This window comes from Carcharodon carcharias, chromosome 8 (genome assembly GCF_017639515.1).
Source record: "Carcharodon carcharias isolate sCarCar2 chromosome 8, sCarCar2.pri, whole genome shotgun sequence".
NCBI classification, from domain to species: domain Eukaryota; kingdom Metazoa; phylum Chordata; class Chondrichthyes; order Lamniformes; family Lamnidae; genus Carcharodon; species Carcharodon carcharias.
Genome location: NC_054474.1, coordinates 163,099,813 through 163,125,807, shown reverse-complemented (window position 1 = coordinate 163,125,807; position 25,995 = coordinate 163,099,813). Strand labels below are relative to the sequence as shown.

General features: G+C 39.7%; 1 protein-coding gene across 6 annotated transcripts in view; it reads right to left on the bottom strand.

Moving 5' to 3' along the window:
• Positions 1-4,469: 4,469 nt before the first annotated feature.
• Positions 4,470-25,995, bottom strand: part of LOC121281002 (disabled homolog 2-interacting protein-like) — a 425,229-nt gene continuing 403,703 nt past the window's right edge. For 5 of the 6 annotated variants that reach the window (XM_041193534.1, XM_041193535.1, XM_041193537.1 and 2 more), the window contains 4 exons: positions 21,847-22,002; positions 13,361-13,563; positions 11,081-11,168; positions 4,470-8,234 (listed from right to left, as the gene is read on the bottom strand). In XM_041193534.1, the coding sequence (XP_041049468.1) occupies positions 8,067-8,234; positions 11,081-11,168; positions 13,361-13,563; positions 21,847-22,002 (615 nt within the window). In that variant the 3' untranslated portion in view covers positions 4,470-8,066. The remainder of the gene's footprint in view (positions 8,235-11,080; positions 11,169-13,360; positions 13,564-21,846; positions 22,003-25,995) is intronic. The other variant, XM_041193536.1, reaches the window with a different exon arrangement.

Below are 25,995 nucleotides of genomic sequence, written 5' to 3'. Positions count from 1 at the left end.
GCACTCTCTCTAACCATTTTTTAAACTTTAACTAAAGCACATCTTCAGTAGTTGAAGACAGGCAGGCAGGAAGGGCCTCTAAGCACCCACTATGGTCCACTGCCTGGGCTAATCATTCTCAACCGAACCTGTGCTCAGCTGCAGGAGGGAACCCACCACACTCGCATAGCATTATTTAAAGGGCCAGGCCTCCAACTTGCAGGTGACGTGCTTTTGACTTACTTTTCTAGTGGCAAAGTTAGCAAGTGCTGCAGCTTGTTTTTGGAGATTTTATGTTGAGCTGCCGCACACACTCAAGGAGCCCAGAAGATCTGGTGACCCAACTCTACAAGAGGTATAGGGGCCCCTGGTTGCAGTGCCTGTATGGGTATGCAACGTGATCACGAAATAGAGCCGGGTCTGCAGAGAGGGAAAGCTCTGTGAAGGGGCAGGGGGAGGAGGAGGAGCCGCCCTACCTACCATGGGTTTTTCGACAGCAACTCTCACATATCCCCCAACTCAGGAACAGTGCCTGACGTGACCTGGGTTAAACAATGACATAATCATTGAATTATTCCATTTCATCCAACACAACCTGGAGCTTTGTACCAGGATGAGGATGGTACTGCCAGTGGCCAAGAAGGTTACAGTGGTATTGAACTTCTATGGGTCTGGGTCTTTCCAGCTGGAAGTGGGCGATATTTCCAACATCTCCCAGTTAGCTCCCCATTGATGCAGCAGGGGAATAAATGAGACAAAGAGGGCACGTGGCTTTGCCAGGATAGCAGGATTCCCGATGGCGCAGGACACCATTAACTGAATTCGTGGTGCTGCAAGACCCCTATGTAAATAGGGAGAGGTATAGGAACTACAAGAGCTAAATTAATGTACAGTGAATGCATGATAATGCATAATTTATTATCTCAGTGGATGTCCACTATCCTGGCTGAAACCATGATGCTTTCATTCCAAGGCATTCTGCTGTTCATACAACTTTGCACCTCCAGGAAGAACCAGAGGTTCGCTGCTTGGGGACAGAAGCTACCCATTGTACACATGATTCCTGAATTCCTTTGCCACCTGACCACAAGGACAGAGTGTGTAATGAGAGCCATGGAGCCACTAGGAACATTGTGGAACAGCTCATCAGCACACTCCAGCAACATTTCCAATTCCTGGACTACTCGGGGTGCCTTCCAGTACATGGGTGTCTGAGTCTATGGTGATCTCTTGCATCCTCCATCACTCCTCCATCATGAGGGTAGCCCTCGCCACTAGGAATTCAGAGGCTACCTCGGGAGGAGGAGCAGGATGAGGAGAAAAGGATGATGCATCCTGGACCCTATCATTCCAACAGGCTGCCAGAGGGCATCAGCTCAGACTCTGGTTACCATAAAAAACTTCTCTTTGCCACCAATGGGTCCACCATTACCTCCATTGGAGATGCCCACCACAGTGTTCCCTTAACCAACATACAAAGCCACCAACAGAAATGTTTTCATTAATGGTTCTTATACAACAAATCCAATTATTCAAACAAAACTGAACTATTTACTCTTGTACAATCCCTTAGAGTCTGTCCTCCATGTGACTTTGCCTATCCTATTGCTACTATGCACTGCATAAGGTTGTGGAGTGGGGAGGAGGTGTGTCGCATTGAAGATTAATTTACTGACCTTGACCATCCATGTGAGATCATTAAAGTTCTTCTGGCACTGCTTTCAGGTCCTCGGAGCCAAATTCCAGGAGCTGACCTCTCTGACACCTGCTCCTATTCCTTTCTGAGGGTTTGCCTTGACGGTCTCTAGGATTTTCCAGTCTCCACCGCCTCACTGAATCATGGTGTCTCTGCTCCTCTTCACCTGCACAATGAAGTCCCGTTCTGTATCTGTGAACTGCAGAGCCCTCTCTGTGCCCTGGTGCTCCATTTTCCTTTCTCTCCAATTGCAGCAACGGCAACCAGCTTCTTTAATTCGGTGCTGCTTCCTTTTAAGAGGAAAAGCTTTCAGAGCTGAAGGCCAGTCAGAGCACATGCCAGCCTCAAATACTGTTATGACCCCTGTTGAGTGTGCAGCCAGCCAGCAGCTTGGGTCACACTGGGCTGCCTGATGAAATAATATTATTAATAATGGTGTTTTATGAAGAAACATGTTTGCAGACCAAATTGCAGTGCGACTTATGGAAATTTCACATACAGATCAAGTAATCAAGTTAAAAAAACATGCAAACATGGAACAATCATGTAGCAACAAAAATAGACAAACAAATTCAACAGGTAACAGTGAAGTAGCAGACAGGATATTAAAGGAAGGAAAAGAATTAAAATTATATAAAAATACAAGCCTTCACACCATTCCAGCATTTCAGGCACTGCGGTGCATCTAAATCTAATCATTTAAGTACTTAATTGAGGACATAAACCACGTAAGGAATAGGGCTATATTGGTACCTTTCTGTCCTGCACCTTATTAAGTTAAATTTAGTCAAAATTCTCACTTGTAAGTTTTGTAAATGCAGCTATATGCCTCAAAACAGGAACAGGTCATGACTGAAGACACCTCACGCTCCTGCGCTGAAAACGGTGTCACCAAATTTTTAGCTCCTTGCACTTTAATGCAGCTTTTGAGGTCCAGATAGCTAAAATATCTGGAGCTTGTCTTCATTCAAACAAATACTGATTAAAATACCATATTTTAAGATTTTTTTTTGCTTTTATTTTTGAGCTCAGTGATGCAATAAGTATCAGCTGTCAGCATCAAGGACTGCCTGATGAGATAAAGTATATTGTTGATTCAGAGTAAAGCTCCCTTGGGTACGTGTCAACAATGAACTGGATTGCAACTTATCGTGCATAGAATCTTTCCAGACAGGAAAAACGGAGACAGATGAGAAAGAGAGGGAGACATGGAAACAAGAGAAAGGGAGGCAGCTAAGTGTATATGTCAGACCATCAATCAACCATGAATTTCAATGTCTTCTCTGGAAGTTTGTTCTGCTATTTTGCAGAGATTTTTCTCTCTTTAATCTCTAACTTAACTGGGAACTTAAGAATTTTATATTTTGAATCCTCATTGTCGAACTCATTATTAGTTATCTATACTTACAAATTATGATGTGATGTTTATAAATTGCAACTCAATAATGTAAACAAGATGGTGCTCAAAACTCATAGGATCGTTGATTGGGACAGCACAGAAGGAAGCCATTCAGCGCAGTGTTAGCCCATCCTTGCTTTTTCCCGATATCCTTGCAATCCTTTCTCCTTCAAGTATTTCTCCAATTTCCTTTTGAAGGCAACTATTGAATCTGTATCCATCATCCTATCAGACAGTGCATTCTAAATTCTAAACACTCATTGCATTATCAAGTTTTTCCTCATGTTGCCTCTTCTTTTTTGCCACTCACCTTTAATCTATGCCCTCTGTTTATTGACCCTTCCGGCATTGGAAACAGTTTCTCTTTAACCCTTAACCAAACCCTTCTTGATCTTAAAGACCTCCATCAAATCTCCTCCCTTAGCCTTCTCTGCTCTAAGCAGAACAACTTCAGTTTCTCCAATCCATCCACATAACTATAATCACACTGCACGGTCCCCAAAGCCTACACATCTGTCCTAAAGCGAGCTTCCCAGAATTGGATGCAATATTCCAGCAGGGGGCTGAGCTAGTGTTTTATGAAGGTTTAATACCTTGCTTTTGTACTCTATGCCAGTGGTTTTCAAACTTTTTTGCTTGAAGCACCCCTTTACAAATGGTTGTATCATAGACCCCTATATAGTATTCTTTACATGCAGCACTTTCATGAGTGTTTTCTAAAACAGGTATTTACATACAGGTTTTACTTGGGTTACTTGCAGATAGTGTGTTTTTGTGTCACTCTGGGTAGTCCTCCATACATGCTTTCCAGCCTGCATCCACTTGATCTGCGCTGCATGTGTGGTGGCTGTACTCTGTTCCGACCTCCTGACTCAAAATAAGTCAGCCTCCAAATGCCCATGTCACCTATCTGCAAGGCTGGCCTTGCTTGTTAAGCACTTCCAACCTATTTTGCAGACCCCACCACACCGCAACCCCCCTCCCCCCTGCCAGAAGGGCTCAGCAAACCCCAGTTTGAGAAGGGAGCCATATGCTTTATCAATTGCTTTGTTAACCTGTCATACCACTTTCAAAGATTTGTGCATAAACAATCCTAGGTCTCTCCTTCCTTTCAAAATTGTAACATTTAGGTTGGATCATTTCTCTTTATGCTTCCCACCGCAATGTATCATCATATATGTTTCTGCATTGAATTTCATCCATCATGTGTTCATCCATTTTACTGCCTGTTTATGTCCTCTTGAAGTCTATTGACATCTTCCTCATGTTTACTACACAAAGGCCAACAAAACTAATTTGTAACACCTTCATGTTTTGTGATTGAAAGTGTCTGTAGCAATAATGTTCCAAGTGACAAACTGTTTATAACAATGACATTACACAAATCAGTTAAAATAGCTAAATAAAACTTTAATAAGTCTAGTTGCAAATGTACATAAATTGCACAGCCACATATTTTTAACACAACCAACTTCTCTGTACATTATTACAGGTTAAGTAAGCTGAAGTGAGTCCAGCAAATACTTTAAACTTTAAACATACTTACAAAAGTGTAAGGATATAAAACGTACAACAGCTTTTCAGGGACAAGTATCAGTAGGCACCAGTTAATTGGAGGTATGTCCTTAAACACAGTATTTAAGGACAAAGTTATAGAGAATAATTTGAATTATTTTAAGTTCTGATTTGTTTGCAGCAAATTAAAGAATCAGGCGCATGCCACATATTCTGTGATAGTACAATCGCATTTTTAATTTAGGTTCTGGAAAGAATGTTGAAAACAATGTCCAACATAGAATTTTTAGCTTTTTGATGCTAAAGCAAAACAAGTACTTTTTGAAATAACCTATTCCTGTATATTTTTTCATTCCAACATTGCAGACACAGCCAATAGCACAGCGTTCAATTCCAATTAATTGTAGGATTTCTGCCCAATTTTTTACACTGGGAATAGCTCAATGAGTTGCAGTTCACAGATTTCAGGCTAAAAACTGCCATCGGAAATTAATAAATCTGAAGTATCCCAAGATGCTAATGGATGCAAAATCTTTGGCATAATGCTCCATTTGAGGAGACTAAACAGTGCCATCTTGTTAGGAAAGCTTCTATCTGAAGAAAATGCTGCAGACCATGAGACCATTGGCATCTTGGAGTCTAGGAGGTTGACAGAATCTTCTAAATATGTACATTATTTTTAGAAGAAATTAAAACCTGCACTTCAAACATTTTGGCTTTTCGCAGTGAGTATTTGGTGAAAATAATGTTACAGTGCAGAAAATTGTTTATACGCATACTTGTTCTTGTAATACTAAATATGGTGCATTTCCAAAGCAATTTGAATGCACACAAGTTTAGCACATATGTGGTTTCTAACTTTATTTATTTAGGGAGCCCCCTGCAGACAATGATATACACACCGGGACCCTTTGCAAATGTTAATAATCCCCAGGGCTCCGTTCTAAAGACAGTGTCAGCTACCCAAAGAAAACCAATGTTATTAGTAATATACAGCAAAATGAGTGTCAATGACTGCAGAAGCTACAGAAAATTGGTGACTTCAAGGACACCCTGATAAACCCCTTAAAGCCTGTGCAGTAAACTAAGAAAAATTCTAAGAACTATGGAGTGGCTTTTACATAGAGAAATTATTTACTTTAATGGCTTTCACAGTTTATAAAAGAAATAAAATTAACAATGTGCAGTTTAATTCAAATTGTAAACATGTTTTTTAGGGATCCACAGAATATTTTACATGCACTTAAAAATGAAATTTAAAAGACTTTTAAAACTACAATTACAAACCTGCAACAAAATTTAAAAATCCTATGGAAGGCTGACATTGACATTGTTTAATTGTAATAATGCATAAAGCTGCATGGATATTGGCAAGGAATAGACTTTTCGGTTTAGCAGTGCATTTAGAAAGCTGCTTTACATCTCCATTTGACAGTGACTTCCTGTTTATGCTATTATATATGATGACATAGGATGTATGGCCCAGCTTAGTTTAGCTAATGTGTAGAATTACAGGACGTTGTGATATTGTTACCCCCGTAAGCCTAAATCAGTATACAAAACCATTCCCCTTTTCTGTGAAACCACTGTGAGCTGGCTAGTTGGCTTATTATGCTGAATCACTGGTGCAGTCATGATACTTGTCATATGTCAGTGTAGCTAAATACAAACGCAACTTAAGATGCTGCAAATCTGAAAAGTCAATAAGTATAACAAATGGCCTTGAGAACTACAGAACCACAGATTGCAATCACACAGTGATTTTGTTTGCCTATATAAAGTGGTTTTAATTTGCCACCACTGGCTTTTATCAGACACATTTTTAACAACATAAACAGCAGTTAAAGATGCAGTCACTCTGCTGCGACTTTGAGACAAGCAGTACCAGAAACAGATGTTAACTATATACAGTTTATGTTGGATGCACAGAATTTTAACACACTACAGATGCAAAAAACTGAGTCACGGTTAAAAATAAAAATCGGGAAGAAAGTCACTCTTTCTCTTGGGTTTTTTTTTAAATACCCTCACAAACACGCATAGGTATAAATTTAATAGAACTATTCTTACTGTATAGTTTTAAAGGTTTCGTTTTAAAATCAGATTTTTTTTTGAAGCAGCAGTGGCCAAGTCCATCTGTTTCCATGGAAGCAGCAGAATATGGAAGATAAAATGCACCAAACAAATGCATCAATTTGTGCAGGAAAACCTTGATGGTAAAAGGAAATGTAAAAGCAAATGGTGCACAGATGAAAGAAATATCAGCTTATCAAGTCGACTCAAGATAACTGAGAAGATAAATATGTATCAAATGCATCCAAAAGTAGTGAATCACATACTTACGGTGAATACAAGCCTGCCATCTGCTTCTTTTATATATCACTTTGATTCATGAGCAGTATTTCATATCACTGCTGATTACTGAGTCAAAGAATCATTTTGTAGACAGGTTTTCTCAGTAAATAAGTTATTCGATGAGGTACTCCCAGTGCAATCCTCACTCTCTGATATCACTTTAGTCACTTTCCTGTAGTAGTTTCAAGCCCTCAAAGCATTTTTTCTCTAAGACAGAAGATGGCTTTACCTGCTTGGACATGCTGAGTAATGCGATCCAGATAGCAGACTGTGTATGAATCCGCACATTTCCACGAGTTGTTAAGAAGTAGCATTTTCTTATAAAAGGTTTCAAAATAGGAAAATTGTATTCCCAAAAACAATTTCATGTGTATGGTAAAAGTAATATAGACACTGAGCTGGAGAACTGTCAACAGCAAATGACAGATATTCTTTCTCTTACATATCCATCTGGGATACAAACTGCTGCTGAAGTACATGGGAATTCAAAATCGGAAAATGCTAATGATCAGTAAGTCAGTGTATGCATAACAACGGGAAAGAGTACTGTAGCTTGTACAAAACTGGTGTATTGTTAGGTCTGTATACTCGATTCTGGTGGAAATAAAGCAATAACCAAACATCCCCAGTTTCTACTCAAGAGGTATTTACAACGTAAGTTGACTGTCAATGGACCCACTTGACATTGAGGATATTATAGTTAGTACTTAATGTGGAGTGGCCCAGGAGTAACCAAAAGAACCTGCATCAGTGGAAAACAAAATTTCTCAGCACTGCTTTATGGTTACCATTATGTCATCATCAAAATCCGACTGCACACTTTAGTTGAGATTCAGCACCCAAGTGTTCTTTACTATATGTATTCTATCGCACTCCAGTAAAAGGTGCTTGACTGAAAACTTTCCAAGGCTTATTACTTTTCTTTTCCCTTAATAACATGCTTCTTTGTGACTCCAGGTGGCCATTTAAATGTACTTTTTATAAACAAAACACAAATTTGATCAAAAGATATTTGGACGTAAGTTTCTCTGTTGCTCTAGCTGATGCCTGTGCTTTAATACATCTTGTGTTGTAAGCACTCAGGGTATATGCTAATTTCTTTTGTAGATATGGATCACCAAATTAGCAGTTGCTGCTGTTTCTGAATTCCCCGTTTTCAGTGATCTGCAGCTTGGTGGGATTGGTCGGGGAGATTCCATTGCGGCTTTGCATGCTATATCGCTCCTTCAACTGTGACAGCGCGCTCATCAATCGGGCATTAGCTGCATCCAGTGAAACAATGCGTTTCTCCTGTCGAAAACAATGTTGTGTCCTTCAGTTTAAATGGACAAGATACTGTAATTGTTTTCCCCCAAAAAAACTTTAAAAAATGAAGATTTCAGCATAAGGGGTCTCGAATAACTTATTTTGAGTATTTGTCTAAACAAAAGCTACAGCAATTCATAAAATAAATAGATTAAGTTAATCGCTGTGGCATCTCCAAGGCCAGGCACTAGAATATGTTTCATCGTTGCCTAGAATCAGGCCCCACTACTCAAAAGGAAACAAACAGAGAAGGGATTGTTTCGGCATCAAGCCCTAAAAATGCTGGGAAAACTGTGAGTGTGCTGCCCTGCTAAAGTTTTCCAAAATTGCCAGACTTTTCAACCTAAGGAAACATTTATGGGGGCGAGTATTCAACCATAAACTGAAGCCCCAGTGTTGCCAAACGGGATTCAGGGCTGCTTTGGGCTCCCATAAACCCAGGCCTGCTGCAGTTTTTAAAAACTTATTCTGTTTGATACACTTGTGTGTGCACATATACATGTCTGAGATTAGGCCGATTTGTAAGGTTTGAAATGCTTAATTATGCAAAGGAATTGCCTTTTTCAGAAAGATACTCTCAAGGCTAACCATTGCATTTTAACCTTTAGAGAGTTTTTCTTTTATTCCTTCAAAGATCTTTTTATAAAGCTATTTTCTTCCTGAATGCTGTGTCCTATTTCCTTCTCCTCAAGCTTCTCCTTGATCCCTGCCAATGTTTGTGGGTAACCACCCACAAAAAGCTGTGCAAGAGCAGTTCTGCTGCTCTCACGCATTGCACCACATCATACTAAGTTTATAATAACAGATTCTGTATAGTCATTCCACTTCTAATTATGAAACAGTCTTACAACTTAATAGAGTTAACGATAACTTGAGATGAGGGTAAGTACAGCAAGCAGAATCCATGAACAATTACATTTTGGGGATAATTTCTTCCAGTTAACTAAGGAACTGCTTGTATCTAACATAGGGAGCTTATGTCATATAACTGAACAATTGCAGGAATTTTTGTGACAGGATGGTTTAGAGATAAAATTCAATGCAATTACAGTGTCAGCCTGTATCAGTTCAATAATTACAGCAGATTCAGAGGCAGCAGTTTTGGAACAGGAAAACTATTACAAAACCAATTAAAGCTCTGCACTAAATCTGACTAAAATGAATCAGATTGTGTGAAAAAATGTAAATAATAAGCTATGGGAACTAATGCAGAGAGGTTGAAATTATGCAATTTCACAATAGTAACTTGATTTATACCCAAATCACAAAGGCAGCACATAACACATGGCCTGATTTCTGATTTCCAGTTTAACCTCGGTGGTGGGAAAGCTTTTAGAAATGATAATCCAGAACAAAATTAACAAATGTGGGTTAATTAAGGGAAGCCTGATCGAATTTGTTAAAGGCAAATCATGTTTAACTAACTTGGGTCTTTTGATTAGGCAACAGAGAGGGGTTTGATGAGGTTAATGTGTTGATGTGGGCTTCAAACGGCATTTCACAAAGTGCCACATAACAGGGTTTACAGCGAAGTTAAAGCCCATGGAATAAAAGGTACAGTGGCAGCATGGACACGAAGCTGATTGAGTGACAACAAAAATATAGTAGTGGTGAATGATTGTTTTTTGGACGAGATGAAGATAGGCTTGGAAGTCTTCTGAATTGTGAGGAGGGTAGAGATAGAGAATATTCAAGAAAACATGGACAGGTTGTGGAATGCGGCAGATGAAGTGTACTGCATCACACTTCTATGCATTACATTTTTTGAGGAAGAACATGGAAAGATAATATAAAATAAAGGATACAATTCCACAGGGGGTACAGGAGCAGAGGGATCTGGGTGTACATATGCAAAAATCATTGAAGGTGGCAGAGCAGATTGAGAAAGCGGTTAATAAGGTATACAGGATCCCGGGCTTTATAGATAGAGGCATAGAGTACAAGAGCCATGGTGAACCTTTATGAAATAGTGGTCCGGCCTCAATTGGAAGGATGCGAAGGCATCAGAGAGGCTGCAGAAAAGATTTGGAAGAATGGTTCCAGGGATGAGGAACTTCAGTAACATGGATAGAGTGGAGAAGCTGGGACAAAAGTTGAAAGGAGATTTGATAGAGGTATTCAAAATCATGAGGGATCAGGACAGAGTAGATAGTGAGAAACTGTTCCCATTAGCGCAAGGGAGGAGAACCAGAGGACACTGATTTAAGCTGAATGGTAAAAGAAACAAAGACGATATGGAGAAAAATCTTTTTACACAGTGAGTGGTTAGAAGCTGGAATGTACTGCTGAATGTGTGGTGGAAGCAGGTTCAATTGTGGCTATGAAAAGGGTATTGGATAATTATCTGAAGAGAAAACATTTGTAGGGCTATGGGGAAAAGGCAGGGAAATCATTTTTCCAGAGAGCCAGCATGGAAATGGCAGGCCAGACGGCCACCTTCTATGCTGTGACTATTCTATGATTCAGTGTCTTTATAAATAAAAGTATGATTTTACTATAATCCACTTCAGGCTCAGGAAATACTATATGGATGTATTGATTCTGAATACTTTTACATGCAGCTCACATTTCTAGTAACTGAGTTTCTTGAGAGGCAGACTTTGAGGCATGTACTACAGCCTACAGGCTAATGTGAGGTTAGTCAAGGATCTCAGACTGTGCCAGGACACCATCCTGCTGAAGCAGACGACGTCTCTCTCCCTCATTTAGCTGTTAGCTGACCCCCAATGTAATTTTAGTATCTTTTTTTTAATCTTGCATTCATTGTTGAGGAGCACCCCCATTTTATGTCTAACTTTGTCGTATAAAGGGTGAGACAAATAGTCCCTGACCTGTGCCTCAATGATCTTCTGCTTAGAGTCTACTGCTGCCTGCATCTCTGCATGATCTTTCTTCAGCTCATCTTCAACAGCCATTAATCTATAGGAGAAAACGTGAGCAACACAGTAGGTTCAGTAGTACTGATCAAACAGACTCGAAAGTTCAATCAATCCTGTAGTGATCAGAGATCAGACACTATAATGTACTGATAAGCAGTATTCATTACATCATGTAAATCAGATAGCAAAACAGTTTTTAACATTCAATATTTTTTAAAAAGATTTTTTGAAGCAAACATTAGCTTAATTGCAAGGGGAACACAGCAGCAAAAAGATAAAAATTCTCCCCTTCTGCAGTTGACGATTCATGCTTGGATACTGTTTCAGAGGTGCCAACCTTCCCTCAGTACTTCACCCATGTGGACATTATTTGTGTGAACATTTGCAGTGGGTGCCAGCAGGCAGTATTACATCCAAATCCTTATCATCCACAATTCACAAATTCCTACTGCCAACGTGAATCATTGGATAACAATCGACAACAGGAATCCTGGATGACTTTTCCTTCTTCAATTATAGCCCTCATTCTTTCATCTTAGTTGAGATCAGCTAAACCTGGGACCTTGTTAATCTACTGCTTGTATGATTGAGTTAATCACTAGGTGAGTAATAAGGATTTAAAAAATCAACTATAAATTGTAATCGACTATATTTCAGTAACATCTTGGATACAGTATAATATTTGACAATTTTTGGAATTTTGATACAAGTTCATGTTTAAAACAGTAACCAGAAGTGGAGCAATTGAGGAATGCCAAGCAGGTCAGGCTGTACTGGAGAGAGATGTCATTCACCTTAGGTTAACGTCACACCCAAATTTACAAGCAGTGGTATAAACTACCTGGTAATAACTATGCAGAAATGGCTGCACTGGTTTAAGGAAAACAGCCAGCTAGATGCAGAGCTTAGTCATCTGTTGCAAGGAAACCAACAACTAACATCCACAAGTGAGCTGACACTGAGTGGCACCACCTTCTCCTTTACCTTCTTCCAGGCAAACTGTCCTTAAGTAGCAAGTATGGCCACCTGTTTTGCTATCATCATATTCTGTACCATTTCGTCACGTGGCCACAGATTCAGGTTTGTGCCTCCATATTTAAGCCAGCTACTAGCTTTTGACAAGCACTTGTTATTCAAAATGTGTCTGCAAAAATTGAAATCTCTACATTAAATATTATCAGCACTTGTACAGCCATTAACATTTTTATCTGCAAATGTAGCCACATGTTTTTAGGTGGCCACATCCTTTTAAATTCACCCTTTGTCCTTTATATGTAGTCCCTTTAAATAGTGGATATGATTTCCTGCCTCTTCCTGGTGAATATGGGCTGGAAACGTATCCACACTATTCAAAATCTGGCTGGGTCAGCTCAGTAGTGAATTAGATGAGTGCTATTTAATGTACACTGAATAGTACCTGATAGGAAAATCTGCTCCACTCTACCACTTTCTCTTTCAGCTTTTCCCATATTACATGGGGTCACCACAATGCTGGTTGATCACCATTCCTTTAAACCACCAGTTTTTGTTTAGATTTGGTGGGTAGTTTTGCAGCTGGATGCCTTTCCTGCTGCTAACCCTTCCCATTCATCCAGCTGGGGACCATCACCGATACAGATTGGCTTGCCTGCCCCAGTGACTGGGTTCTACACCACTCTACCTCAACTAGTCTTAAAGTAATAAGCTACATATCCTCCACCCACACATATGCAGACAGACGCATACACAAAAACCAGCAAAGATCTGGATTTATATCCCCCCCATCCAGGCTGCTAAATGGTCAGTAACCAATACATCCCCTGCACCTCCTGCAGACTGGCAAATGATTAGATGAATGTCTTAGTGTCCTATTTACTCTGAAAGGTATAGAATACACAACATTCAATGATTTTGTAAGGAAAGGAACAGGCATCTATGCCTCCAACTGACCTCTGTAACTCGATGGGGATATTTAGACTCTGCTAGCACCATCCTAATTCAATGATTGTGCTTATTGTGGCTTTCAGAGAACTTACCTTCAAATGTTTTATGGTAGCATCAAACTAGCCAGATCTGCAATTCCCTAGGAAATATTTGTCTTAATTGTTCAATAAAATCCTTAAACATCAAATGACGTAGGAGTTTGAAGAGATGCACTGGTAATTGGGACTCAATGTTCACAATTATGCACTGTCCACAAGACCACACTACAGTAGAAATTACCTCAGGCAAAATAGATGGTTGGCTGCATACCTGCTGATAATGCCTTTCATCTGTACATCCTTGTCTTCTTGTTGTCTACGAAGTCGTTCCTCACCCTCCTCCAGCCTGGCTTGATATTCCAGCATCATCTTTTGTGCTTGTTCTTCTTGGTTCTTTAAATGTACCTCATACTCCTCCAGCTTCCGATTAGACGCCCTCAGTTTATCTTGAAGTATGGCGATCTCCTGCTGATACTGATGTAAAGAAGGCAGGTTTAAGAGAGAGGTTATTTTTAGTTTCATTAAAATATTGCTGGAAAATCTAACACTTTTTTTCCATTTAAAAACTAGACTTTAAGTGTCCATTCATGTCTGCCATGGGCCTTCAGTTATATACTGACATGTCAAATAATTCAACCACAATCCTATTAACATTTCTAGTCTACACTGCAGTTAGATCAAGGGGCCACTAACTTCAACAATGTCACCAATGCATATGTGAAAAAAAACCCAGTTACATTATTTTCAATACAATATTTTAATTAGTGCTTAATGCGCTTATGCAGACTTAGGTTGCAAATCGTGGATTTAAAGGAGAATTGGGGAATTTTTATTAAATGAAACAATGAGCACAATGTAATAAGAAATAATGGTCAACTTTGTCATCTGTTTGAAAGATCGTGACTGAGAGAAACTTGGAAGGCAGCAGCACAGTGCAAAGCAACTATCAGTTAGTGAATTTAGCAGGTAAACTTAAAGCTATTAATCTGGAATCACTTTATAAATATCCCTTTAATGTAGTGTTAGAAGCAGCTTCAAGCCCTTCCAAAGTAAATTACTCATTCCTACTTGCTTTTGGGGATAGCGTCAGCTCACCATATCAAACACACTTAATGACTATGTAGTATTGGCTTCTTGATGTTTGTAATGAACATAAAATGCATCATTCACCCCTCCAGGTAAAACAGTCTGTGCATAAATAATGGGCACTGTTCAGATAAGAAGCGGGTAGGTGATAAAGCATTTGGTTCAGCACTCTGCCATTTTAAGCTTATACAGCTGATGAAAGCCTTTTGAAATGATTGTTAAAATGATAAAAAGCTTAAAAGGAGAATATAACTCTTACAACTCTGCAGGAAGTAGCTACCATTACACTGTGGTATCATCTCCACATCAGTTTACCAAAAAGTGTTCACTCACAAGAGTGAAGTTTTCAGTCTCCAATTCAGACACACTACACTGAATCAGATAGTGATAAGTACTGAACCAGAATTAGTTATCAGTCAGACAGTAAGAGAACATTTGTAAATAGGTTTGAGAGTGTGAGGGGAGTGTCACAAAGGTTTCAAAGCTAAATAGCTAGAAATCAATGGGATGACGGGCATGAATTTACCACAACTCAACCAAGTTGAACTATTAATCAGTAAAGTTACAAACAGTGGGAATTATTTTGGTAAATGTCTGGGCCAACAGTGGGAAATATTCAAGTAAATATGCTATAGAAGCCAAAATCAGTAAATATCCCTAAAAGACTTGTGTTGTGAGAAAATCAGGGCCAATAAATAAAGTAAGTGACAGTATCAAACTAAATGAAAGTCTTACACAAATGTCAGAAAAAATGAAAATTTAAACAACAAAGGAATACATAGAAATAAGAGGTGCAAGAAGAGAATATGAAAAAGAGCATAAACGGGATATGAAAGCTAACAGCAAATGTTTTATAAATATATTAAGAGGCAGTGGCAAAGGTGAATGTAGGACATTAAGGACTGTCACAGGCAAGACTAAAATGGGCAATAAGAAAATGGTAGACTTCTTCAATGAGTACTTTGTATTTGCTTTTACAGTTGCAGAAGAGGACAAAATATCAGTAATATAAGTGAACTAAAAGTAAACAAAGGACTTACAAGATTTAATATATTAAAAAATGTTATTGAAAACAATTTAAAAATAGGCAATTCTCCAGGACCTGATGGTTTCCACTCAGGCAATAAATTACAGGTCAGTCAGTCATAACTATTTTAGATCTGGTAACGTGCAATGAGACAGGATTAATTAATGACCTCATGGCAAAGGATCATTTTGGGAGGACTAACCACAACATGAAAATGTTTCGTATTCAGTTTGAGCACGAGAAATGTGGACCTGAAACTAGCGTCTCAAACTTAAATAAAATCAATAACAAGGGTATGAAAACTTGGCTGAAGTAGAATGGGAAAATAGGTTAAGGAGTAAGTTATAGAGGGCAGTGACAGACATTTAAGAAGATATTTTGCAATTCTCAACAAAGATATATTCCATTAACAAAGAAAGACTCTGAGAAGGATACATATTTGTGGCTAACTATGGAAGTTATGGATTGTATCAAATTGGAAGAAAAGATGCACAATACTCCCAAGATTAGTGGTAGCCCAGATGATTGGGAACATTTTAGAAAGCAGCAAAGGATGACTAAGAAAAAAAGGAGAAATTAGAATATGAGAGAAGACAAGCAAGAAATGTAAAAAGACAGTTAAAAAACCTTCTACAGTGATATAAACAGGAAAAGGGTAGCCAAAGTAAGCATTCGTCCCTTAGAGGATGAGATTGGGGAATTAATGGGAAACAAGGAAATGGCAGAGACTTTGAACAAGTATTTTGCATCTGTCTTCACAGTAGAGGACAGAAAAACCTCTCAAGAAAAAGAGGAGGCAAAAGGAAGAGGAACTTAAAAAAAATCATGAACACTAAAGAAAAAATACTGGGAAAACTAGTGGGACTAAAGACTGACACAAGTTCAAAAACAGAATTACCTGGAAAAACTCAGCAGGTCTGGCAGCATCGGCGGAGAAGAAAAGAGTTGACGTTTCGAGTCCTCATGACCCTTCGACAGAACTTGAGTTCGAGTCCAAGAAAGAGTTGAAATATAAGCTGGTTTAAGGTGTGTGTGTGGGGGGCGGAGAGAGAGAGAGAGAGAGAGAGAGAAGTGGAATGGGGATGTGGTTGTAGGGACAAACAAGCAGTGATAGAAGCAGATCATCAAAAGATGTCAACAACAATAGTACAAAAGAACACATAGGTGTTAAAGTTAAAGTTGGTGATATTATCTAAACGAATGTGCTAATTAAGAATGGATGGTAGGGCACTCAAGGTATAGCTCTAGTGGGGGTGGGGAGAGCATAAAAGATTTAAAAAAAATAATAATTTTTAAAAAAAAATAATGAAAATAGGTGGGAAAAGGAAAATCTTTATAATTTATTGGAAAAAAAAAGGAAGGGGGAAACAGAAAGGGGGTGGGGATGGAGGAGGGAGCTCACGACCTAAAGTTGTTGAATTCAATATTCAGTCCGGAAGGCTGTAAAGTGCCTAGTCGGAAGATGAGGTGTTGTTCCTCCAGTTTGCGTTGGGCTTCACTGGAACAATGCAGCAAGCCAAGGACAGACATGTGGGCAAGAGAGCAGGGTGGAGTGTTAAAATGGCAAGCGACAGGGAGGTTTGGGTCATTCTTGCAGACAGACCGCAGGTGTTCTGCAAAGCGGTCGCCCAGTTTACGTTTGGTCTCTCCAATGTAGAGGAGACCACATTGGGAGCAACGAATGCAGTAGACTAAGTTGGGGGAAATGCAAGTGAAATGCTGCTTCACTTGAAAGGAGTGTTTGGGTCCTTGGACGGTGAGGAGAGAGGAAGTGAAGGGGCAGGTGTTGCATCTTTTGCGTGGGCAAGGGGTGGTGCCATAGGAGGGGGTTGAGGAGTAGGGGGTGATGGAGGAGTGGGCCAGGGTGTCCCGGAGGGAGCGATCCCTACGGAATGCCGATAAGGGGGGGTGAAGGGAAGATGTGTTTGGTGGTGGCATCATGCTGGAGTTGGTGAAAATGGCGGAGGATGATCCTTTGAATGCGGAGGCTGGTGGGGTGATAAGTGAGGACAAGGGGGACCCTATCATGTTTCTGGGAGGGAGGAGAAGGCATGAGGGCGGATGCGCGGGAGATGGGCCGGACACGGTTGCGGGCCCTGTCAACGACCGTGGATGGAAAACCTCGGTTAAGGAAGAAGGAAGACATGTCAGAGGAACTGTTTTTGAAGGTAGCATCATCAGAACAGATGCGACGGAGGCGAAGGAACTGAGAGAATGGGATGGATCCTTACAGGAAGCGGGGTGTGAGGAGCTGTAGTCGAGATAGCTGTGGGAGTCGGTGGGTTTGTAATGGATATTGGTGGACAGTCTATCACCAGAGATTGAGACAGAAAGGTCAAGGAAGGGAAGGGAAGTGTCAGAGATGGACCACGTGAAAATGATGGAGGGGTGGAGATTGGAAGCAAAATTAATAAATTTTTCCAAGTCCCGACGGGAGCATGAAGCGGCACCGAAGTAATCATCGATGTACCGGAGAAAAAGTTGTGGAAGGGGGCCGGAGTAGGACTGGAACACGGAATGTTCCACATACCCCATAAAGAGACAGGCATAGCTGGGGCCCATGCGGGTACCCATAGCCACACCTTTTATTTGGAGGAAGTGAGAGGAGTTGAAGGAGAAATTGTTCAGCGTGAGAACAAGTTCAGCCAGACGGAGGAGAGTAGTGGTGGATGGGGATTGTTCGGGTCTCTGTTCGAGGAAGAAGCTAAGGGCCCTCGGACCATCCTGGTGGGGGATGGAGGTGTAGAGGGATTGGACGTCCATGGTGAAGAGGAAGCGGTTGGGGCCAGGGAACTGGAAATTGTTGATGTGACGTAAGGTGTCAGAGGAATCACGGATGTAGGTGGGAAGGGACTGGACAAGGGGAGAGAGAAGGGAGTCAAGATAACGAGAAATGAGTTCTGAAGGGCAGGAGCAAGCTGCGCCTTCTCCTCCCTCCCAGAAACATGATAGGGTCCCCCTTATCCTCACTTATCACCCCACCAGCCTCCGCATTCAAAGGATCATCCTCCGCCATTTCCGCCAACTCCAGCATGATGCCACCACCAAACACATCTTCCCCTCACCCCCTCTATCGGCATTCCGTAGGGATCGCTCCCTCCGGGACACCTTGGTCCACTCCTCCATCACCCCCTACTCCTCAACCCCCTCCTATGGCACCACCCCATGCCCACGCAAAAGATGCAACACCTGCCCCTTCACTTCCTCTCTCCTCACCGTCCAAGGACCCAAACACTCCTTTCAAGTGAAGCAGCATTTCACTTGCATTTCCCCCAACTTAGTCTACTGCATTCGTTGCTCCCAATGTGGTCTCCTCTACATTGGAGAGACCAAACGTAAACTGGGCGACCGCTTTGCAGAACACCTGTGGTCTGTCTGCAAGAATGACCCAAACCTCCCTGTCGCTTGCCATTTTAACACTCCACCCTGCTCTCTTGCCCACAGGTCTGTCCTTGGCTTGCTGCATTGTTCTAGTGAAGCCCAACGCAAACTGGAGGAACAACATCTCATCTTCCGACTAGGCACTTTACAGCCTTCCGGACTGAATATTGAATTCAACAACTTTAGGTTGTGAGCTCCCTCCCCCATCCCCACCCCCTTTCTGTTTCCCCCTTCCTTTTTTTTTCCAATAAATTATAAAGATTTTCCTTTTCCCACCTATTTCCATTATTTAAAAAAAAATTTTTTTAAAAAAAAAATCTTTTATGCTCTCCCCACCCCCACTAGAGCTATACCTTGAGTGCCCTACCATCCATTCTTAATTAGCACATTCGTTTAGATAATATCACCAACTTTAACTTTAACACCTATGTGTTCTTTTGTACTATTGTTGTTGACATCTTTTGATGATCTGCTTCTATCACTGCTTGTTTGTCCCTACAACCACACCCCCACTCCACTTCTCTCTCTCTCTCTCTCTCTCTCCGCCCCCCACACACACACCTTAAACCAGCTTATATTTCAACTCTTTCTTGGACTCGAACTCAAGTTCTGTCGAAGGGTCATGAGGACTCGAAACGTCAACTTTTTTCTTCTCCGCCGATGCTGCCAGACCTGCTGAGTTTTTCCAGGTAATTCTGTTTTTGTTTTGGATTTCCAGCATCCGCAGTTTTTTTGTTTTTATCACTGACACAAGTTCCCTGGACCTGATGGCCTGCATCCTAGGATCTTGTGGTTGCAGAGATGGAGGATGCATTGGGTGTGATCTTCCAAAATTCCCTAGATTGTTGAAAGGTCCAAACGAATTGGAAAACCGCAAATGTCACCACTATTCAAGAAAGGAAGGAGACAGAAAGCAGGAAACCATAGGCCAGTTAGTCTAACATCTGCCATTGGGAAAATGCTAGAATCCATTATCAAGGGGGTAGTAGCAGGACATTTAGAAAATCATAATACGATTGGGCAGAGTCAACATAATTTTGTGAAAGGAAATAGTGCTTGACAACTTTATTAAAAGTTCTTTAAGGATGTAACAAGCAGGGTAGATACAAAAGAAACAGCAGGAGTAGGTCATTTAGCCTTTTGAACCCGTTCCACCATTCAATGAGATCATGGCTGATCTTGTACTTCGCCATTTTAATGCCCTATCTCTGTATCTTTTGATGTTTTTAATATGTAGAAATCTATCAATGTCAGTCTTGATCATACTCAATGACTGAGCCTCCACAGCCCTCTGGAGCAGAGAATTCCAAAGATCCACTACCCTCTTGAGTAAAGAAATTCCTCCTCATCCCAGCCCTAAATGCCCTGCCCCTTATTCTCAGGCTGTGTCCCCTGGTTCTAGGGGACCAGGGGAAACATCCTTCATGCATCTACCCTGTTGAGCCCTATAAGAATTTTCGATGTTTGAATGAGATCACTTCTCATCTTCTAAACACCAGAGAATAAAGGCCCAGTCTATTTAATCTTTCCTCACAGGACAATCCTTCCATCCCAGGAATTAGTCTAGTGAACTGCACTCCCTCTATGGCAAATATATCTTTCCTTAGGGAAGAAGACCAAAACTGCACACAATAGCTCAGGTGCGGTCTCACCAAGGCAGTAATTGCAGTAAGAATCTTTACTCCTATACTCAAATCGTCTTGTAATAAATACCATTTGCCTTCTTAATTGCTTGCTGTACCTGCGTGTTAGCTTTCAATGACTCTTGAACATGGAACAAAGATGTCCAAGTCCCTTTGAAGTTCAACACTTCCCAGCCTCTCACCAGCAGGGTAACCTCACGTTTCTCCACATTGTACTCCATCTGCCAAATATTAGCCCACTTGTTTAACCTCTCCAAATCCCCTTGAAACATCTTTACATCCTTCTCACAACTCATACTTCCACCTATAGAAACCAAAACTGCACAGAGTAGTCAAGGTACAGTCTCAGCAATGCGCTGTGCAGTTGTAACAAGACTTCCTTACTTTTATACTCCATCCCTCTTGCAATAAAGGCCAACATTCCATTTGTCTTCCCAATTACTTGCTGAACCAGTGTGCTAACTTTTTGTAATTCAAGTACAAGGACATCCAGATCCCTTTGTACAACAGCATTCTGTAGTCTCTCTGCATTTAGATAATATTCTGCTCTTCTATTCTTCCTGTCAAAGTGGATAACCTCACATTTATACTCCATCTGCCCAATATTTGTCCAAGCGCTTAACCTATTTATATCAGTTTGCAGACTCTTTGTATCCAAATTTGCAGATGGTACTAGGTTAGGAGGGCATATATAATTATGTAGATGGAAGCAGAACGTTAATAAGGGTATATAGATGGACTAAGCGAGTGTATAAAACTATGCCAGATGAGGTTCAATGTGGGAAAATGTGAGATTATCCACTTTAAATCATAGGCAAGTAAATAGAGCTAAGATACAGATAAGCCATGATCTAACTGAATCATGGAGCAGACTGAAGAGATTTATTAGCCTGCTCTTGTTCCTATAGAAGCTCTAGAATGACAACAGTCAGAAAGAGTCCCTGAGTTTATTTGTTCTCAGAGATTCATCCAAAGATGTCGCCTTTTCTTCCCCCCGTAACTTAAGCGAATCCACGTTCTGAAACCAGAAAAGGGAGACTCCTGCTCAATGGAGCAGATATGCTGAAGGCAATTCAGCTGCTGGATTCAGTCTATCCATACAGATTGGCTAAAATGAAGGGAAACCCATGAAAAATTTTCTTTTCTATTTTCGAACTGATGCCGAAGACCAACGTTGCCAAGTATCAATCTGATGGTACTTATAGAAACTTAACTTACCCTTTAAGCTAGCAAAATCAGAGTCTTTCCTTATTACCTATTAATGAAAATTATGTTACAACCTAATTCCCCATACACCATAGCTTGCAAAATAGATGAGAAGAACCATACACATTGACATTAAACAGATTAGAATTTTAAACAGCCAATCTGAAATGAATAACTGCACTTTTAGCATTTTGTTCTACATTATTTGTTTTTATAATATGACACAGTAACATTATATCACTTTAAATGATGAGACTGCCCTTCCGTAAACCAGAACACAGTTTCATAAGTCAAAAAAATTAGAACACCTGAAATTATCATATATATGACCGACTTAATACGCAAGGAAAAATAAGCAGTCAGGTTGTTAATAGAAAAACAACACCTTTAAAGCTGTCTGGTAATTGTCTTTACCTTCTCTATCTGGCTAAGTTCCTCTTTAGGTCTGACATCGTCCCTGCGCTTAGAGCCTGGGTCCACTGTTTCATCATCTATGAACTGCATGTTCATATTCATCAGCCATGCTGCAGTGCGGTCCACTGAGGACAAGGCATTCGCAGGTGAAGGGGCCTAAAAAAGCGTGATAAAACTCAGCTTTGTGTCGAAATCTTGCACAAAGAAAGATCAAGCAGAGGAAGTGTAGAGATACAGATTTTGTGACTTTGTTTTTATTGTTATAATGGAGCCTTCTTAAGATCAACTCTTGCATTACAGGAAAAAAATATAGAATTTATCCAGGTTCTTATAAATTTCCCAAGATTTGTTTTATTATAATAAAACGTCCTGTACTAGATGTCACTAGTTCACCAAGTAAATATTTAATATTATTATAAGATAAAACTGTTTCTTGCATGGACAATGTACCAATGTCATTTTTTAATTCTCTTTTTCTTTGTTTAATATTCTATGCTATTCACTTTCCCTGACTGCGAGCTTGAAATCTGCTCCGAGGCATCTCTTCAATGCTCTAACTACAATTGCTGCAAGGATATGCTTTTCCCTTTAATCCTAGCGATAAGCTCTTGGTCTCTTAAGTCAGATTGAGGACTTATGCTTGAGGAACAAGCATATATCTCATCAGTCACCATGATAACCTGCACTACTTTGTGTATACTCTGTTGGCAATAAGACATTAAGATCCAGTTTTCCTTTGTATATTGATTCAAAAATAGGAATGATGTAATTGGTTTTAAAAAACTTATTTTTCCTGTGTGAGTAACGGGTACAAAATAAATATGCAAAAAAGAATAAATGTAAATGAAGAGTGCCAAGGCAAATCACCAAGGAGCATTTTTCATTTTGCACAAGAGAGCAATATTCACATACAGCATGTGACATCTGATTTTCTTCTTAATCTGAGCATTGTTGGAATTAAGGTCTTTATGCTAATCAGGGTGGAGCTGTTCAGAATGGAAAGTAGGTTAGTTGTTCACCTTTCATCCAGCATTGGAAGGTCATGGAAAGCCCAGCCAGCTGCAGAGTAAAGTTTCCTCTCCTTCATCTCAACAGTGTGCCTTACCCCAACTTCTTAACATCACTCCATATTGTATCTCTATCACATTTCTATCCTCCTCCTCCTCCCCCCACCCCCCCCCCCCCCCCCCCCCCCCCCCCCAGTCAGTCTCATAGCCTTAGTGAGAAAACCAATTTAATGTGTATCATGGCAGTTTTGAGTTGTGGATTCACACCTATGCCTATGGATTACAGTACAACTATACAAACTTAGTCCCAAAGAGGAAACCCCAGCATTTCTGCCAACTGTGACAATCAAAAACAACTGTTCTGACCTGCTTCAGATGGCTTCTGCCTGCTGAGGGAGTTTGAGTGGCTTAAACCTAGACTCTGGCTTCTTGCTACAGCCTGTGTTAAACATGGAAGAGGTGAGCCTAAAAACAATATTAAGTTCACAGCAGGAAGCGTGAGAAAAATCAAGTCTTAGAACTCCACTAAACAAAATGGGTAAGTAATGTGAAGTGCTGAAAACTTGCTTTGAGGCTACAATGGCCTGATTTAAACAGCAACTTGGCTGACATAACCATACTGTGGTTTGTCAAGAAAGGCAAGTACACCTTAACTACAATTATGGTTTAACTTAAAAGAAGATTAAGTGAAGCTCGAAATTGTGGAATGTGTTTCTACAATTGTACTTTACCTTGCAGTGAATGGGAGTGGTTATGCAAATGAATCGAAAAGAAAATAATCTTGAGCAAGAATTGATTCGTAAGTGGGCTCCATTGTTTGGTACTAAAATATACTAACTACATGGGCACTTGTTCCTGCAGTACTGTAATTGATACATTTTAAAAAATATATTACATTTTCAGTAGCAGCAAAAGTAACCCGAGGACCACATTAACATTTTCAGTGGAACTGGGAGAGATACATAATTAACCCACAAATTATGTTCCAATTACTATTCCCAACCATGTCCACTACATTTCATGACATAAGTGGGAAGCCATTTCTGACACTGTGTTGTATTTGTTCATCCTTAGTGTCTGTGGGGCTGTCAAGCATACCTGTACCCTCCATCAGCTGTCTACAGAAACTCACGGCTTAAGGCCATGGATATTTATCTTTGCTCCACCTGTCCTCTTGGTTAAAAATCTGAGATGAATGAGTCAGCAAATTCCAAAAGGAAGAAAATAAGTATAAAATACATTTTTAAAAAATCATTTTAAAATTACAACCATAAAAACAGGAAATTCTAAGCAGGTCTGGCAGTCTCTGTGGAGAGTGAAACAGAGTTAATGTTTCAGGTTGATGACCTTTCACCTGAATAGACCTGCTAAGCATTTTCTGTGTTTATTCAGGATTTTCAGCATCTGCAGTAGTTTGCTTTTGTGTTAACCACGAAATATTTTGGAAAATTTCTTATTGTTTGATACTATGCAAGATCCATACAAAATGGTATTGGGATTTGCCATGTCAGTGATGAACTATTACCCTGACTTTAGAGTCCAGAGTATCCTCCACCTTGATGATATTCCATGGGGAAAAGTTGTATTCTATTCAAACAGTGTCCATAATATTCCATGGGGAATAGTTGTATTCTATTCAAACAGTGTCCATAATATTCCATGGGGAAAAGTTGTATTCTATTCAAACAGTGTCCGTAATACTGATATTAGGAACATCATGCCAAATTCTTACAGAACAAAGTTCATTATATTCCTTTTAAAGGAAGTTCCCCTTTATTGTGACAATTTTGACGTAAACTAGAAATGTACATAGAATGGGAGATTCTCATTGTTTAAATAATTGTCCCTTCATATCGTGAGTAAGTCAACTTCTAGATAAATGAGTAATATAGTGCAAGTCAGTTGAAATGACCAAATGAGGTATATTTAATATAATGCAGCATTGCTCCAAGAGATACATTCTCAGAGAAGCAATAACAAACCCAGGTTGAATTCATTTTTTATATTTAAGGTGAAATGCTTTGAGTTCGGTTTATTAGCAAGGATACTGGTACACATTAAGCAAAAAATAATTGGATTTAATTGCAGCTCCTCCTGAAAAACACAGAATAACCTCAGTGAAGAATGTAGAGTTTAGAATACATGAACTTTCACCATTTCAACAACTGATAAAATATTTGATGACTATACCTGTTGACAGTTTAAACCTAGTTTTCAGATTGAAAGGTGAACAATTCCCTGCCGCACTGAAGACTAAACTAAAATTAAGATATCAAACTCTGCAGATACTGTTGTTCAGAGAGAAGGTTGTAACTGCAGTACTTTCATCAATAGCTGCTAATTTACATGAATATTGCTACTGCATAATTCACAAAACATGAAATATTTATTATGCACTACAGTATTAATCAGAATTATGCTTTAATAAACAGTAATTGCTAAACATAGCAGTCACACAAAATCTTAATATTCATTAAGAATATTAAAAATACTAACGTATTTCATTCATATTCTTTCGATTGAAAAACTCTCCACGTTTCAATGTTATAAAACACCATGAATTGCATGCTGATCAATGCGTTTTGATTATCTTGCAGTCGAAACATTGAGTAAGCAATTTTTGGCAGTAAAATGGTACCATTCAATATCACCCACTACATGAGCTACAATCAATGGCTGAGGAATGAGTGGAATATGATTGATAAGATGCTTTTCAATGACCTATTGGTGACAAGCTTGATGAATAGTTTAATCAACTGTCTACTGTGGTGGCAGATTGTATGTAAATAAGAAGTATTTCTCCTTCATCTGTATGTAAGTAGTTCATTTTACTACCAGCATTTATCATACAAGGGTCAGAAACATGAAAATCAACATCACCACAAAGAAAGGTTGTCTAGAAAATAAAAGGAAAACTGAAAATGGATGAAATCTGGACAAAATAGAAAATACCTGACATACACAGGTCAGTCAGCATCTGTAAAAAAAAAATAGGGTATGGTATTTCATCTGATACATCAAATCCTGCCTTTTTTCTTTAAAGATGCTGACTTATCTACTGTATATTTCCAGTACTTCTAGTAGTTTGCTGAGTTTTATTAAAGTAAATTTACAATATTCATGACAATTCTTCAATAATTAG